The sequence below is a fragment of the Capsicum annuum genome, chromosome 12 (genome assembly GCF_002878395.1).
Source record: "Capsicum annuum cultivar UCD-10X-F1 chromosome 12, UCD10Xv1.1, whole genome shotgun sequence".
Lineage (NCBI taxonomy): Eukaryota > Viridiplantae > Streptophyta > Magnoliopsida > Solanales > Solanaceae > Capsicum > Capsicum annuum.
In genome coordinates this window covers 10027901-10047524 of record NC_061122.1, presented here as the reverse complement: position 1 = coordinate 10047524, position 19624 = coordinate 10027901, and the positions used below count along the sequence as shown (strand labels likewise).

At 34.6% G+C, this 19624-nt stretch overlaps 1 protein-coding gene and 1 pseudogene across 1 annotated transcript; one reads left to right on the top strand and one right to left on the bottom strand.

Annotated features, from left to right (window-relative positions):
• The first annotated feature begins 9961 nt into the window (after positions 1-9961).
• Positions 9962-10799, top strand: LOC107849795 (auxin-responsive protein SAUR68). The gene has a single exon (XM_016694352.2). The coding sequence runs from the start codon at positions 10236-10238 to the stop codon at positions 10680-10682; it is 447 nt and encodes a 148-aa protein (XP_016549838.2). The 5' UTR covers positions 9962-10235; the 3' UTR covers positions 10683-10799.
• Positions 10800-19446: 8647 nt separating this feature from the next.
• LOC124889823 lies at positions 19447-19542 on the bottom strand (annotated as a pseudogene).
• Between the last annotated feature and the right edge of the window lie 82 nt (positions 19543-19624).

Genomic DNA, 19624 nt, shown 5'->3' with positions numbered 1-19624 from the left:
AGCAGTAATTTCCTTATATTTTTCTCCCTATAGCTTTACTTTCCCCGTTCCCTTTGTTTTTGATAGTAACTTACCATACTTCTCCATTTAAACTAATTACAAGATAACATTATACCAAATAAAAATAGAAGTAAGAATATTAAGATTTCTCTATATCTTCGTTGGCATTAGGCATATCTACATTTAACTATATGTAACTTCTTGAAGGGGAGCCTTGGAGTAACTGATAAATTTACTGCCAAGTGACCAGAAGGTCATGGGTTCAAGCCTTGAAAATAGCCCCTTGAAGAAATGTAAGGTGAGGTTGCTTACAATAGATCCTTGTGGTCGGGCCCTTCCCCTGACCCTGCACATAGCGGGAGCTTATATCACATCCCAAAATAACCCCTAGGCATGACTGGCTCCAGACAAAACCACTTGTCGAGAGAACTAATCTTCTATATATTCACAATATCTACAAACACTGAGATAAAAACATATACAACTCCACATGTACAAAATAATCATTAACACAGTGTAATTATCTAACAAGATACCGCATAGCGATTTATGAAAACAATAATAGTTTAGATAACAAATCTCTAACCCAAGTTCCACACTAAGTTCATGGAGTATCTAAAAAGAATTACACGAGTTCAACTTTCGGGCATACAAACCCAACGAAAGGAAACATAAGCTAAAAATAACTAAAGATGAATGGAAGCCTTCACGAATAATGCGAAACCTCACCTCAGCGACAGAATCCATACGTAAAGACAATCAGCCACGAGCCTCCCTCTCTACAACCGTATATGCAGGTATTATAATGCCCCAAAAATCTATCTCGAGACGTCACAAGGTGCTTAGGACCACAAGTGATCCCAAGCTAACTCATGAACTGGCATACTAATAAGCAACTGATTAAATATGTAATAAATATTGAATTTACTGTGCGGAAACATAATAATGATGGAACCTGTGACAGTATGATACTGATACAATTTTACATTCTGATAAAACTGAAGGACGAAATTGAAGTTTACATAAATGACTCTGACTGACATCTGTGAAGCCTCTACTATACTGACTATAGATAGCTAGGACGCGAACCCAACTACCACTAATCAATACATATGAATAAGAAAGTAAAGAACATAAACAAATCTAACTGAAGTCCCCGAAGTAGGAGGACTCATCATCTGCTGGCTGGAATCTGCAACTGTCTGAGTTTGAATGTGCATACTAAAACTTGTACCTACATTATGAGACAATATAACACATAGACATATATATGGATCAGTACTTTGGGGATGTACTGAGTATATGGGATGAAATGCATAGGAAAAACGTAATATCATCACAATTTATAAAATTATGCATGCTAAATATAAATGACTCACATAAGCTAGAATGTCTGAAATACTGAAATCTGGAATACTAAGAAACAAATCATACTTTATAAATATAGTAGTCATAACATTTAGTTCTAAAAGCTGTGCTAGTACTTTGTCTGTAAATCATACTGTCTAAGTGTAAAAAGGGCTCACTCTTAAATCTAAAAATTTGGAAATCTGAACGCTGAAATCTGAAGCTAATATCTTTCTATAAAGCATAATCAGAGTAAATTTATGAGCCTTTACACTTAGTTTTCTAAAAGCTTTTCTGTTCTAAAATTTGTAGTTTGTAAGCTTTACAACTTTAGGGAAAATACTTTATCTGAAAAGTTATTCATTATCTTTTACTAGCAGGGAGGTTCTCTTAATCGACATAAACTATGCGAGCAACATGGAGTCCAACATCTTACCTACATTGGGGGGAGCTGTTCTGCCCCTTGCCATCGGAATAGAACCTAAATCCATGCGATCGATCACAAGATAAGTCTGTCATCCACGTAGAAGTGGGAATAATCTGGCAATCTGTACCTACGCTGGCTACGTAGTTCTATGGAAGATAAGGCACGCTAATCCCATACTTCCCACTCGGTGCTAAATACTAGTCCCTTAACTATATGCTCATATTGTTGGAAAATCCGCTTTTAAAAGCCATAATGTTTCATACTGAAAGCTAACTGTGTAGTTGTTCATACAAAACTGAGTTCAAGCTGTAAAGTGGATTTCATGTCTTAGCTAAAGATCAAAAGATCAAATCTTTGTTCAAAGTTGTCTAAAATCATATCATGGGATTCTTAGAAACATAATCATACTTGAAATAGTCATATTCAACTAGGCTTTAGAAGTTCATGCTTCAAATTCATATCAAAACATTGTAATGCTTATGCTTGATAATGTAATGTTCTTAATTCAACTAAAAATCTGGAAAATATACCCATACGCATCAATTGACATAAGTAGTCATGTATTTCAACATCAAGAACACTTAAAACATCATAATCTTCAAATAGCAATAAGTGAGTATGAACCCTAAATTGAAATTCTTGTAAAATCATGTATATTTATAATTTAAAGCTAGTTTTGGACACAAGGATGAAAGATTTATCCTTGTTCAAACCCCACATACCTTAATAGTTTGGATTTGATGAATTAAATGTAAAAGCTTGAACTTTGAATCCTTTGGAGATGATCTTGGAATCATTCTTAAAGTTCTTGGATTAGAAACCCGAAATTCTTGATCTTTTTGTTGAAGAGAAGAAGATGGAATTGCTTATTCTTGGAGGAATTGATTAGGGTTGTTATAGAGGAAAAAATTGGAGAATGGGGGCAAATAATGCCCCAATTGAAGCTTTAGATCGTGTTTTTACGACCTGGGTTGAGGTGGAAAAAGACCCCATTGCCCCTCCATAATTTAAAACAAAAATTTGTGACCCGTATTTCCATTTGAAGGGTCACCACGACGCGGTGTAATCGCGTTGAGCTACTGCCTCATACGAAAAATGTCATAACTCTTAACTCGGGTAATGGATTTTGGCAAAATTGGTATCGTTGGAAAGCTAATTCAGTTATCTATGATTTGGTGGGTCTTGAGCTGAAAAATTCTACATACATCAAAAGTTATACACTTTCAAAGTTGACCTTTGTAGAATTGAACACCAAACATTGGACGAATTAAAGGATCTAAGCTCAACTTGGCTCTAAATGATTTGTAGGAACATTTTTCACCTAATAAGCATTTCATATACTGGGATAAAGGTCATGAAACATGCATTTCTAATTATCGTTAAAGGACATGGCAAATATGGCTTCACTGCAACGCGGTGATCCCCCCATTGCTATACTCACCGTGATGCGATGGAATCGCGGTGAGTCACTGGAAATTGAAAATTGCCTCTTTACACTCCACCGCAATGCGATGGACCTCTTGGCGCTATAATCACCGCGATGCAATGGAATCGCGGTTAGCTACTAGAATTCGACAATTATGAATTCACTCTTCACCGCGATGCAGTGGTTGCTTGAATGGCACACTGTCAACACTAAAATGCCATAACTTCTCAACTGCGTATCTGATTTGGGCGAATTTGATATTGATGGAAAGCTTATTCGATTTACCACACAATGAAAGGTCTAAATCTGGAAAATTCCATATGAAATAAATGTTATTCATTCTTAAAGCTAATCTTTGGCATTTTAGGGATGAAATTAAGCTAGGAAAAATGTGGGGTATTACATTATCTCCACCTTGAGAAAATTCGTCCTCGAATGTGGCTGGTTAGGATGAAAATACTGAGGAATTTGAGGCTATAAGTTATCATGCACAACTGAAATAAACTGTATGACTGAATCTCAACATAGTGAGCTACTGAATTGATCTGTGAGTGTATGAACTTACATGAAAATAGTCATATGGCTGAATCTGAGACTGGAAAAGAACTGAATAAAGAAAGACTATTACCTTCGGCTGAACCTGAGTTCATGAGGAAAGATAAGAGGTTTATGACATGAAAACTTGGGGTATTACAACACCCCCTCCTTGGGATTGTTTGTCCCCAAATGATACTGATTTAGTTGAAATACTAGGAAAAGACTGAAATGATATACAGGATACTTACGAACTGAACCATGACTTAATATCCGAATCTAAAACTGATGCATGATGTCAGTACTGAGCTGAATTTCACAATTTACTTGGATGTGAATAAACTATCTCTTGAAATGGCTATACTCATGAAATTGTTGGTATTAAGACTAGCCTAAATCAGAAGATGGAAAATGATAGAAATTTGACTGTCTGGCCGTCAAACTGGAATGTTGGCTATACGGACCGATTCATATTGAATGATCACACCCCAAATAAGGTGTTTTCTTTAACACTCTTTCTAAGGAGTTCTAACGATATTAGGGGAGCAAATAACTCTGGGCATGATCTGAACAAGACATCTGAATAACAAACTTCAACATTGCGATAACTCTATAGCATGGAACATAGACCTATAATTCATACGTCAAATAGAATTTCTAGGCCTTAACCACTGCAGCTTCTTACTTTCAAGCTTAGCAACACTTCTCAAACACTCTCTCAACTATACTATTCCCCTCAAGTACTATACTCGCTGGACTTACTTAAAATTCTCACAGGGCATTGATAAATGCATCTACTAATGTCTAAACTAAACTAAATTCTCTCACCATCTTCAAGCCTAACTCAAAATCACAAGATACACTACATAATACTGTAATACTAGTCTGAATCATAAATTCAACACACACTGCATTTCACAACTTCTCATCTCATGCATAATTCTCATTACCACTCTAACAACCACATTCAACCTCATACTAGACATTCACTAACACGTAGTGCATTCATCCAAATATATACAAACATGACATTCAAGCCTATCTTCATAACCACATATGCACTTCTAAACAAACACTCATAAAGCATCTTTTCCATATCCCACCAACCCCTACCAAAAACAACTTCCATGCACTATTCTTAAGAAGGCTCACTTAAAATATTCCCAACTAACCAAGTCATACACAAAAAACTTCACCTCAATATTCCTCTTTTTATAGACCTACATAAAACAAGCATACAACAATCTTCCCAAACATAACACATAAAACTTCAACTAACCATGACATGTATCAAAGACTTGGCCTCAATCTTACTTAACTTTTACTTCCTTAGCTAAAACAAGCATACAACGATCTTTCATCAACAAGAAATATTTACTATCTCCCATCTAGACAATTATTCGTCATCACTATCTTGACCTAAGGAAAGGTAACAAAAAGTTAGAACATGAAGACCTGAAATATGAAGGGATACTATGTATAACTTGACACTCTACTGAGACCTGAGGAATAGATCATTCACAACATGGATTCATTAAAGAGATCTAGTCTGAGGACGTACATGATACGAATCTGAATTTTTTGCTAATCGTTAGGAGTGTTGCATGAGTACTTGAAACTAAACATACTATAAAGCATGAGTACATAAGTCATGAGTTGCAGGACCTGAATTTGGAGTTCATAACTTATGGAATGTGATTCCGACTGCTAAATGAACTGGAACTCCTCATTTTAGGAACTAGGAGAGTATATGATTCTCTATCATATGCATGAATATGAACTATGATCATGGAAATGAAACGTAAGGCATGAGTAGGTGTTGGGATAACTGAAAATACTAAAGTAAGAATGGGTTGAGCCTTATCCTCACTTTCTGATGCTCTATAACATTCTGACATCATTACTAGAATCTAGAAGCCTGACTTGATTACTTATTCTAGCATCTCCCCTTTAGCTTTAAGACATCACTCTAAGTTGTGAACCACTATATAAACTCTAATCTAAACTGCAATCACTTTACTCTAGAGTCTGGGATATAATCAATACACATAAACTAAACTTACCCTGAGGGACTATAACTTCACGTATAACACCCAATGCTAATATCTTCTTTTGAGATTCAACTCTTAGATTTCTATGGCCCCAAAATTCATCACATAACAACTTAAACACTCACCAACTTAGATTCTAACACTTAACATGGATATCTCTAAAACCTTGCTGAACCATACTAACTTCTTTCATACTCTGCTAATATCACATCTCTAACTTACAACATCATCAACTTATAACCCATAAGTTAACTAACAAGGACATCGTATACCATATAGCCTCATTCATACTTATCAATTCAAGGGGTACTACTAACCACACAACACTTGATAAGTTTATAAAATAATGAAGCCCCATATCACCTTGGGTACTCTTCTATATATACCTGCAACATCATACATCATTGAAAACAAATAAACTTAAGCTCTTGCATACACTGTTCAAGCCTACTAAATCACTTCCATACAACTAGCCACACTAACCAAAAAATTATTGCATCCACCTTGCTAATCATATACTATTCAAACTTAGTGTCTGGTGCTAGGCATGATTAACCTCACATACTAATCTCACTTGGAATCTATAGAATAAAACATCAAGAAACACTAGTCCAGTAGTTCAAATCCCACATACCTTAATAGTTTGGATTTGGTGAATTAAATGTAAAATCTTGAACTTTGAAGCATTTGGAGATCTTGAACTTTGAAGCATTTGGAGATGATCTTGGAATCATTCTTGAAGTTCTTGGATTAGAAACCCTAAATTCTTGATCTTTTTGTTGAAAAGAAGAAGATGGAATTGCTTATTCTTGAGGGAATTGATTAGGGTTGTTCTTGAGGGAAAAATTGGAGAATGGGGGCAAATAATGCTCCAATTGAAGCTTTAGATCATGTTTTACGACCTGGGTTGAGGTGGAAAAAGACCCAATTGCCCCTCCATAATTTAAAACAAAAATTCGTGACCCGTATTGCCGTTTGAAGGACCACCGCGACGCGGTGTAATCGCGTGAGCTACTGCCTCATACGAAAAATGTCATAACTTTTGACTTGGGTAATGGATTTTAGCGAAATTGATATCGTTGGAAAGCTAATTCAATTATCTACGATTTGGTGGGTCTTGAGATGAAAAATTCTACATACATCAAAAGTTATACACTTTCAAAGTTGACCCTTGTAGAATCAAACACCAAACATTGGACGAATTAAAGGATCTTAGCTCAACTTGGCTCTAAATGATTTCTAGGAACATGTTCCACCTAATAAGCATTTCATATACTTGGATAAAGGTCATGAAACATGCATTTCTAATTATGGATCAAGGACATGGCAAATATGCCTTCACCATGATGCGGTGATCCCCCTATCACTATACTCACCGCGATGCGATGGAATCGCGGTGAGTCACTGGAAATTGAAAATTGCCTCTTTACACTTCACCGTAATGCGATGGACCTCTTGGCGCTATACTCACCGCGATGCGATGGAATCGCAGTGAGCTACTGGAATTCGACAATTATGAATTCACCCTTCATCGCGATGCGGTGGTTGCTTGAATGGCACACTGTCAACACTAAAATGCCATAACTTCTCAACCGCATATCTAATTTGGACGAATTTGGTATTGATGGAAATCTTATTCCATTTACCACACAATGAAAGGTCTAAATTTGGAAAATTCCATATGAAATAAATGTTATTCATTCTTGAAGCTAATCTTTGGCATTTTAGGGATGAAATGAAGCAAGGAAAAATGCGGGGTATTATAGGTATGCCAGTAAGAAGTGAGCTATATAAATATAACCCAGTAAGATCCTCGACCCGCTACTTTAATACCCCTGGAACAAGTGTTAGAAAATACAAAATACACAAACAATATGTACATAATATCTCTCATAAAGTAATGTCAATAAGATACAAAGGAAGTTCAAAAATGTCACTCTATATCTCAACTCAATCAATTCTCACGACTTATCATAAACGGCAGTGAAGGTGATTGGCCTAACACCCCGACAAGTCCACTGCAGCATATATAATGCTCCAAAAAGGTCTACTATGGCAGCATGTACAAACCTCTAACATATTACGGCAACATAAGTAATGTCCCTAACATGTTACGGCAGTATAAATAATGCCCTTAACATATTACGGCAGCATAAATAATGCCCCTAACATATTACGACAACTATGTATGCCCCTTGAGACTATAACGGCAGCGACGAAAAATATGTACAACACCCCTATATCACCTCACATATTATCACTAAACAGCTCTCACTAAACTTTACAAATACATATCCACAAATAATCAATACCACCAATTCTACCAAGTCACGCGCTTTTTCCAACACATGGACTAGGTAGAAAAACATAATTTTAATAAAGCAAATTTTAAAAGCAAGCATCAAAGCTTAAAGTCTCACTTACCTCGCTAATGACAAGTTCCACAACCTCAATATGCGTAGAACACCAATCAAATAGCCTTTAATGGATTCAATCTATGCAAAATATTAAATAATGATGTCAATTATACTATTTGAGGTCAAATCCCAATATCCTTATTGTACAAGGTTAAAGCTAAACCTTACTATCTCACACTATTATCCATGAATCAAGAATAATCTAATAAGGAAAAGTTGCCGAAACAGAAATTTCGAATTAATAACCCATGATTTCTAACCCACAAGATCACTAACTTCACTGTTTTCTACTACTAAGAAGCGATACCTGCGAATAATTCCTCCCACCACCAATCAATCATTGCCCTTCACATTATTTACCTATTTGATGTTTGCTTAGCAAAGAAAGTTACCAACAAAACACTTGGGAGCAATGACAAGTTTCATTAACTACCTGCTTCGTTTCTTCTTCTTTATATATATAAATACTTTTTCCACTACATATTCAACATTAACCAATATTAATCCCTTCACTTCAGATCAATCATAAGCCCCAATTAATTCTATTCTATCACTTAACATCATGAACAAACACCTGCACTAATATCATGAGCAACTATTATCCTACTGTACGTGTATTTTACTTTCCATGTCAAAGAACAATGAAAACAGAATTCTTACCTTAACAACTGAAAATCTTCAATCCCACTTTTGTGTTCTTCAACTTATATGTTTTTTTTTCGATGTTGCTTGCTTTCTCTTCCCAGAATAATGGGATTAAAACTGCCCTAATGTTCTGTTTATGCTAAACTTAACGTGAAACTGAAGCAACTTTTGGTTTGACCACTTTTAATTTCCTTAATTACTATTAATAATTGGTTATAATTACCAATTAACCCTTTATTAAAAGAAAATAATAAGTTGGTCCATTACAGCTTAGTGCACCGGACTATCCTTTTTAACTGTGTAACTTCTTGTTACTTGTCACAAAGGCCATTCTGCAAAATGACCACAAGGTGAAGCTGTTGCAATTGAATTTTCCTTCCTACTGTACAATGAATAGTCCTCTCTAACTATTCTTACAAAATTTCATTTGTTGAAGAATTCGCACTATGATACTACTGATGATCTTCTTAAGCGGGAAGTAAGATCAATAAACACATCGTCATTGCAAGGTATTGTAAAACCACCCATTGGATGATCAAATCCGAACTCCTCTTCGGATTAATTAGTTAAAAAAGTCTTGAAATAGAGGCAGCCTCAAGTATGATACTGGCACAACGAATCTCTTCTTTTGGCTCTCTCCTACATATACTGCACAATGACGTTTTGGAACTCCTCATGGATGTTGAAGACCTCATTAAGAACCGATTTGCAAGAATAAACGGAGCCACATTGATACCCATTGTCTCGAGGGCTATTTGGTAATTCCAAATGATGAAGGCGAAGGAGAAGAATTTAGAGAACTACACAGACAACAATTTGGTAATTCCATATATAAATGTTGTGGTGAAGAGAAATTTGAGAGACAACAGCACATGAAGTTTCACATGGTTTTGCCTATTCCATTAGTGTCCAAATATTCAGGCCATAAATTTGTTGAACAATAACACTACATGCCCCACTACTACTCATGATTTGGAGCAGAAAATACACCTAAAGATAAAAGCCACAAGAATGGATGAAATTGATGAATTTGTGCTGGACCACTTGGTTTAAGATATGGCTACAGCGAATTAAATAAATGCATCAAGCACTTTGGTTAAAACTAGACAACTAATAATCGTTAACCCTTTTAACTTAGCTTCATCCACAAATTTAAGGCCCCATATATGCACAGCCAACAAGCATGGCACATGGCTTTGCCTTCGGTGGTTAGTCACGATAACTTCAGCTCCAACCCAAAGCCTGTCAACAGCATTCTATATAAATAACCCCTTAACCCCTCTTCTGTAATATGTTTTCATCAACTACAACTACAAGCATTATCTGTTCGACACCAAATTGTTCTAAATTTCCAGTTTACTTTCTTGTTTCCGATCTTCCAAGAAAAAATGGCAATGCTGAGCGCTAAGAAACTCATCAAGATGGCCAGGAGATGGCAGAAGTTTGCAGCCAAGCAGAGGAAGAGGATTTCATTTCCAAGAAACAACAGTAATGCAGGCGGTTGCAGTACACCCTCGTCCTCTATAGTCGAAAAAGGTCATTTTGTAGTGTATACAATAGATCAAACGCGCTATGTATTTCCCTTGACGTACTTGGAAAATGAGGTCGTTATGCAACTTTTGAACATGTCTGAAGAGGAGTTTGGACTACCAAGTGGCGGCCCTATTACACTACCGTGTGATTCATCCTTCATGGACTACATCATTTCACTCATCAAGAAAGGCGTTGCTGCAGAAGATCTTCACAACGCGTTTCTCCTCTCAATTCCTTCATGTTGTTGTTCAACTTCTTCTTGTCATCAAGAAAGTGGCAATCAACAGATTTTTGTTTGTTGAGTCATGACATCATGTTTTATAAATGTTAGCTCAAAATAGACTTTATAGTAAGTGAAAAATAGGCAACTGAAAGCTTGTATCATTACAGATTGAAATAGAGACGCTTTAACATTCTCATCTTGGGGTAGAATTATTATCTTATTTCAGAAAATCAACTTTGTCCATCAAAATTTACAGACATATGAATCATGTCAACTGGCAAGTAAGCACTCCAACTTTGAGAGCACTCATCCAGACACTTCAACTTGATTTCAACTGGCAACTTAACAATCCAACTCATCCCACGATGTCATATGAACCCCAAACGCTGACGTGACACATAAATTTTGGAGGTGTCTGAATGATCATTTTATAAGTTGAAACATAAGAGTGCTCAACTGATGCAGTGGAGATGAACTGAGGTGTCTAAATATACATATTCAAAGTTAGAATATTCACTTGCCTGATGAGGCAAGTTTGAGTGTCCGTTTATACATTATGCCAAATTAATTGTAAAGAGTTCAAATAAAGTGAAAACATAGTACTATAAATTGTCATCCGGACAACTCAACCAAAGGACAAATAGATACATCCAATTTCTCTTAGTAATCTTCAATTTATTAGTGGTTTAATATTTTGGAACTTACAACATAATTAACAAAATGGGCCAATAATTGAGAACTATTCTGAGTTCCCTATAAATGTGCTAAACAATGATTACCATAACCCACACTTAATTACTCTAATTGAGAAATTTTCAGATGGCTAAATCTCAAATTTTCTCCCTGCTGTTTTTCTGCTTCCTCCTACTTGCATCAAAAGGTGTGTAAAAAAATCATTCTTTTACCCTTCTTTGTTCTTATTATTTTCATTATTATTATTGTTATTTCTATTATCATAAAGGAAATAGAATGTGATGCATTTAGATTCTAATTTTGTTAAAATTGTGTGATCATCCCATATAAAAGTGTATTGTTAAAAAAAATATATTTTCTTTACTTAATTATATTCCAACACGCCATCATGTGTGAAGTTACATAGAGTATTACTTTGAGGTTCGGAGGAACCCAATAATTTTTACTTGGACTCTGTATTAATATTAAAAAATAATATTTTATTGTGAATCCAGTAATTAAGACCAGCTACAAGTTTGACATCAATTCAAAACCCATAACATATAAATTAAATCTTAACTCAAGCTATACCGACAATATAAACAAACTCGCACAACCACATACATAAAATATTTGACTAAAACAACTTATTAAATATGTGGATGTTGAATTTTTGTGCAGAGATAATAAGTGTGGAAGGTCAAGACTGCAAAAGGTATAGTGGTACATTTGGAGGGGCTTGTTTTATGGTCAGGTTTGGTGAGTGTAACAACAAGTGCACCAACTTAGAAGGAGCCCTACGTGGAGAATGTGAGAGTTATAAGTGTTATTGCATCTTTTGTTGATGCAAACGGACCGCTCGATGCATAAAATATCTCACGGTTTGAAAAAGCGCTTTTGTTGATCATGAATGAAGTAATTGTATGTTACTTGTTTGGCTTAAAAAAAATAAAATAAAGACTACCACTATGTATGTGAGAAAAAAAAAAGTTGTGGAATGATTATATTGTTCTTTTTAATTAATTATATCGTATTTGAAATTTACTCTATTGTGTAACACCTACTATTAAAGAAAAAACACTCCTTAACAGAAATTCTTTATTGTTAAAATTAAATTCGAGACAAGGGAAGGGAATTTCTTGTTAAAATTAAATTCGAGACAAGGGAAGGGAATCAAGAAAAGGAAATGTAATTTTGCCAAAATCCTCTTAACAATATGTAACAAACTTTGTACAACTCATTTATTATATGCATGGCTCATTATAAATCCTCCATCATTATAAATCCTCCATCAGTACTATTTGATGAAATAAGATCTCTTGCTCTCGATTTATTTAAATAGAAGAAAATAATTTTTTCAGATTTCTTATATAAAAAAAGTAAAAAAATTTCTATGTGTAATCTTCAATATTATAGTTGTTTGCAGTAATGTTTTGAAATTTACTACTAAATTAAAACTACAACAACAACAACAAAAAATCCAGTGTATTCCCAATAAATGGGGTCTGAAGAAGGTAAAATGTACGCAGTCCATACCGCTAGCTACCACTAAATTAGAACTATTCCCAATTAATTATAAATGTGCAAAACTACTCTAATTGAGAAATTTTAAGATGGTTAAAATCCCAAATTTTCTCCCTGTTGCTTCTCTATTTTCTCCTCCTTGCACCAAAAGGTGTGTAAATTATCATTCTTTTGTTTCGAAACCTGCGTGAATACAAAATATTTTATTCATCGAGCTATACTTTTTAGTCTTCATTATTCTCATCATCTTTATTATTGTTATTACTATTTGTATTAGGAGTATTATAGACGAGATTAAATATGCAGCATGTAAATTCTAGTCAACTAATTCAAAAATATCCTTTCTATTAACGATTGCTCCAAAATAAGTGCAAAAAAACATTTAATTAAGAGCACTTAACGGTAGGCCAAATTAACCCATTTTGAAATAATTTCTAATAGTTCAAAGATAAATCGACCCATTCTTTCCTACTTTTTTTTATAGTAGAAATGTATTTTTGATCTAACTTAGATTGCACATTTTTAAGCTACTTAACTAACTGCGAGGACATTTCTTTCCAAAAAGAAAACGGTGGATAAAGTTATTCTATATTTTGAATAATTCAAAAATATTTTTAGTATCAATTGTGGATGTTATATAAAGAGTAAGTTGTTCTTAGTTAGAAAGTCCAGTCAGCTAGTAATTCGTCAAGTCAACTAGTTAGTTAGTCCAGTCATCTAGTTAACTAACTAGTACAAAAGTTAGTTATAACTACTATATAAACTACCTTTATGTACTAGTATAACATACTCTTTCAAGACGTCTAAACTACAGCTTCTACTTCCTCTTAATCTGAGTGTTCTTCTTCTTCTTCTTCTTGATTAAAGAATTCTCTGTTTCTGCCATAAATTCTGTATCATTTGTTGATAATATGATATCAGTTAGTTCTATGAGAATTGCATTATTGGCTAGAAATAAGTTGGGATTGGTTGATGGCAGTTGTGATCAAGAATCTTTCCCTGAAAATATGTGGAATCACTGGGAAATGGTTAATGCCATAGTTCTGTCTTGAATAATGAACTCAGTATCAAAAAATCTATTAGGTGGTTTTATGTATGCTTCAGATGCTAAAACTGTGTGGATGGACTTGCAAGAAAGATTTACCAAGATTGATGGTTCAAGAACCTTCAATCTGCATAAGAAAATTGTCACACTCACTCAAGGAAATGCATCTGTTTTTGTGTATGTTTCAAGACTGAAGAATCTATGGGAGGAATTTGAAACCCTTGTACCTGCATTTACCTGCAATTGTAACAAGTCAAAAGAGTATGTAGTGCATCTGCAACAATTGAAGTTGTTTCAATTTCTTATGGGCCTAAATGAATGTTATATTCAAGCAAGAACACAAATTTTGATGATGAGTCCAGTACCTACTGTGAATCAGGCTTATTCAATGAAAATTAGTGATAAAATTCAAAGAAGTATAGTTGCAAATGCTGGGATACTAGGCAGTAATCCATTGAGTGGAATCAATCAATTTAAGGTGCAATGTATACTCGATCAAATGGATATCAAACAAGTGGTTCTACTGGACATCAAGGAGGGAATAAGTTCAAGAAAAATCAACATCTGTATTATGATGTCTGTAAAATCAAGGGATAAAGTAGAGATAATTGCATCAAGATGGTAGGTTATCCTTCTGAGTTTAGGTACAAAAGGAAAGGCACCACAAATTATGGAATCTCACATGGTGTTGTTTACAATGTCACTTCTGATGCTGAGACAAAAACTAATGGTGTTGATCTCTACAGACAAAATATATCTTGTGATATGGTTACTGGTTCATCAAACCAGGTCCCTCGTGATGGCCAACAATATCAACAGCTTCCAAGTACTGGAACTACAAGTTGCGTCAATTCTTATATACCAAGGGGAAGTGCACCAATCACAAAGGACCAATATGATCAAATACTCAAACTACTCAGCCAAATCAATCTTGGTTCAATTGAGGCATCTGCAAATACAACAGGTATGCCTGAATATGTGGCATTAATGACATCTAAGTACCCTGAATGGATAGTGGACACTGGTGCCACCAATCACATGGCCTTAAGCCTCAATTTAATTGATCAAATATCAATAACTAAGGCTCCCTCTCTAAAAAGAGTACACCTGTCTAATGGTGATGTTACTTTAGTTACACACACAGGTTCCAGTGCTATATCTAACAAAGGCACAGTTTCTAATGTGTTTCATGTGCTTGAATTCAAATTTAATTTGCTATCTGTTTCCAAATTGACTAAAGAGTTACAATGTTATGCTTCCTTCTATCTTGACTTTTGTCTTTTTTGGGATCTCTTCAATGGGAGGGTGAAGGAGATTGGTAAACAAGTGGATGATCTATACATTTTGCTAAATCATCACTCCAACAATGATCAAAGTGTCACTATATCAGCACACAACTCAGAATTCACTACCACAGACAACTCAGATATTAACCTATGGCACATGAGTCTTGGACACACTTCTATCTTAGTCCTAAAGAGATTTTACCATTTAGTGTACATGATATAACTGATAAAATCACTAAATGCACAATATGCCCATGTGCTAAACAAACTAGATGTCTTTTTCCTCTTAGTACAATTAAAAGTTCTAGTATCTTTGAATTGATACATGTAGACATTTGGGACTTTATAAGGTTCCTACTTATAATGGAAACAAGTACTTTCTTACAATTGTTGATGATCTATTTAGAGTTACTTGCTTTTTTTGCTTAAACAAAAATCAAAAGTCTATCTCACTTTGAAACGTTTTTTCATTCTTGTTAAAACACAGTTTGATAAACAAGTCAAAACTATAAGAACTGACAATGGCCTTGAATTCTTGAGTCACACATGCCAAGACTTGTTTAAAAGCCTAGGCATTATTCATCAAACTGTTTGTGTATATATCCCTCAGCAAAATGGAGTTCCTGAGAGGAAACACAGTCATATACTAGAGGTTACTAGAGCTATAAGATTTCAAGCTCATATACCCATAGAATATTGGGGACACTGCATCCTAACTGCTATCTACCTTATCAACAGACTGTCCAATCAAATACTAAATGGTTTATCTTCATATGAAAAACTACATGGTAGAAAACCATCCCTAGGTCATCTCAAGGTCTTAGGGTATCTATGTTTTGCTAAGGATAATAATCATGACAAAATATTGTCTAGATCAAAGACAGCCATTCATATGGGCTACTCTGAGTCTCAAAAAGGTTATGTACTATTGGATCTTGCTGACAAAACCTTCTTTGTTAACAGGGATGTGATGTTTCATGAAGATGTATTTCTTTTTTTCACTCAAGAAGACAAACACAATCATGTGTTTATAGACACAAGAACTTAGATTCCCAACCTAAAGGAAGAATGCAGATTACCTACTGATGTCCCAGGTGAAGGAACACAACTGAGCACTGCATCACAACAAGATAGTTCCCTGCATATACCAACTTAACATACAGCTATACCTACTCAAGTACAAGATCAGCAAGATACTCATCAAGTTAATGTGGCACCTCCTACAAGAAGATCAACTAGAGGCACACAACCACCAAGCTGGATGAAAGATTTTGTTTCTCTAAACATTCATCATGATATTCCCTACAGTCTTGACAAGTATATGAGTTATGACCATCTGTCTCAAAAATATAGAGCATATGTGGCTGCTATGTCAAACATCACAGAGCCCAAATCATATAATGAAGCTGTTAAAGATCTAAGATGGGTACTAGCTATGAATGAAGAAATACAGGCATTGGAATTAAACAAAACTTGGAATGTTATGGCACTACCTGCAGATAAGTCTGTTATTGGATATCAATGGATATATAAAATCAAGTACAAAGTAAGTGGTGAAAATGATAGGTTCAAGGAAAGACTTGTAGCAAAAGAGTTCATTCAAAATGAGGGAATAGATTATCAGAAAATATTTTACCTGTGGTGAAAATGGTAATTGTCAGATCAGTTCTATCTTTGGCTGCATCAATGAACTAGCACATCCATTAAATGGATGTTTATAATGCCTTCTTACAAGGAGATTTACAGATGAGATCTATATGGATATGCCACAAGGCTTTCAAAGTCAGGGGGAGATCTAGAAACAAGTATGCAGACTTGTGAAATCCTTGTATGGATTGAAACAAGCACCAAAACAATGAAACATCAAAATATCTGAGGTATTACTGAAGGTTAATTTCAGACAAAGTCAATTTGATCACTCTCTTTTTATTAAAAAGTCTGATCAAGGTATGATTGTGGTCCTTATATATGTGGATGACATGATCATAACTGGCAGCAACATAGAGCTAATCAAGGAAACCAAAGAATTGCTTCAACAAGAATTTAAGATGAAAGATCTTGGAGAGTTAAGGTATTTTTTTGGGGATTGAATTTGCCAGATCCAGCCAAGGCATTACTATGCACCAAAGGAAATATGCACTTGAGCTCATCTCTGAAACAAGATTATCAACAGCAAAACCATTCGCTACTCCTATTGACTACAATATCAAGCTCACTTCAAGATAGTATGATCAACATATTGGTGACACATGTGATGATGATCCATTGATTGACTAAGGAAGCTATCAAAAACTAATAGGAAAACTGATCTACCTAACTGTAGCTAGACCAAATATTGCTTATCCAGTGTAAACTCTGAGTCAATTTCTACAAAATCCCAAGCAATCTCACATGAATGCAGCTCACAGGGTTATGAGATATATTAAGGCACAACCAAGTCAAGGTCTACTGATGTCTAGCAAGAAAATTGATAAGGTAATGGTATGTTGTGATACAGATTGGGCTGCATGTCCTCTAACTAGGAGATTTGTGATAGGTTTTATCATTAAAATTGGTGAATCTTTGGTATCATAGAAATCTAAAAAGCAAACAACTATATCCAAAAGCTCAGCAGAAGCTGAGTACAGAAATCTAGCAACCACTACTGCTGAACTAACCTGGTTGCTAGGATTGTTAAATAACCTTGGAATAATCTTCCATGAGCCTACTACAATATCCAATGACAGCAAACCTGCCTTACAAATAGCAGCTAACCCTATGTTCCATGAAAGAGCAAAACACATTGAAATAGATTGTCACTTTGTAGGGGAGAAAATCCAACAATGTATGATCACAACACAGTATATCAACACCAAGGATCAACCTGCAGATCTTCTGAATAAAGGGCTGACTAAAGTACAGCATGAACATCTCAAGAGCAAGTTGGGTGTTATCAACATATTCACCATACCTAGCTTAAGGGGGGGGGGGGGGGGGGGAAGGTGGATGTTATATAAAGAGTCAGTTGTTATTCGTTAGAAATTCCAGTCAGCTAGTTAACTAACTAGTACAAAAGTTAAATAGTACAAAAGTTAGTTATAACTGCTATATAAACTACCTTCATGTACTAGTATAAAATACTCTTTCAAGACTTCTAAACTACAGCTTCTACTTCCTCTTAGTTTGAGTGTTCTTCTTCTTCTTGATTAAAGAATTCTCTGTTTCTTTCATGGATTCTGTATCATTTGTTGATTAACAACATCAATCAATCAAATACGTCTTAATTTTTTATTATTGAATAAGTACGTCTTAATTCCTTAATTCCTGAATGAATTGTAATTATAATCACATATCTACTTATTTGGCCAAAAATAAAGAGAACCACTACGTAGCAATAAGTAAAAAAAAAAAAGAGCTGTGGAATGACAGTATTAAAATAAGTACATGGCTGGGATGTTATTGTATGTGACAATTATTCTGATATTTTTTTGCCGTCTTCCTCTCAATATCTTTAATAAAAGTTATTTTTTCACTGTCAGAAAGCCCCATTAAGGAACAATTTCACCATTCTTGTTATACGATTGAATATTTGCTTGTAAGTGTTCGGTATGGAGCAAAATATGTTTCGTGAATAATGTTTATTAAAAGGTGTTTTCTAAAAAAAAACAAGTTGTTTCTAAAAAAAAAAATTCCAAACTTATTTTCTTGTGTTCGTGTTCAATACGTAAGTAAAAAAATATTTTTCTGAAAGAATTTGTATATAATCTAGATAAATACTACGGGGGTGGCTCAAGGGTAAAGCTAGTAAAGTCTTTGCTTTAAACCCCCAAATTTTGAGGCCTCAAAATTTTTAGTAGTAAACTTTATAATTTCAACTTCACTTGAAATAATAATGAGATTGTGAAATACATTTTTAAAAAAATATCTAAAAAATAATAAATAAAAAAAAAGAAAAAGTTAACTCATTTTTACAAGAAATATTTTAAAACTCTAAACTGAACAACTTAAACTTTATATGAATAAATTAAGTTTTAACAACATCGGTTAAGTGTCTATACAAGAACAAATAAAACAACTCTAATAAACAATTGAATGTCTACATCATCGATCAACAATAGAATGTCTATACACTCAACAACAACAACAACAAATCCAGTGTATTCCCACCTAGTGGGATCTGGGAGGTAAGATGTACGCAGTCCATACCTCTACCTCTGATGAAGTAGAAAGGCTGTTTCCGATAGACCCCCGGCTCAAGAGAATGTCTATACACTAAAGTAAAGAAATTGATTTTTTTTCATAAAAGTTGAACAAATCTCTATTGACTTTTTATGAAGAAAAATCTGAACCATTTCACATCACGTCATCATCTTCTTGCGCAGGGACCTTGTTAATCTTCTCTGTATCATTCCAATAAATTGGAAAGATTTCCATGAATATTACGGTAACGGCAAACATACTTTATAAGCTAGACCAAAAAAATAGCTAATGACCATAAACATATAAACAGGTACA

Excerpts from the sequence above, each read along its gene's own strand:
- LOC107849795 (XM_016694352.2), top strand. The coding sequence starts at position 10,236 with ATGGCAATGCTGAGCGCTAAGAAACTCATCAAGATGGCCAGGAGATGG.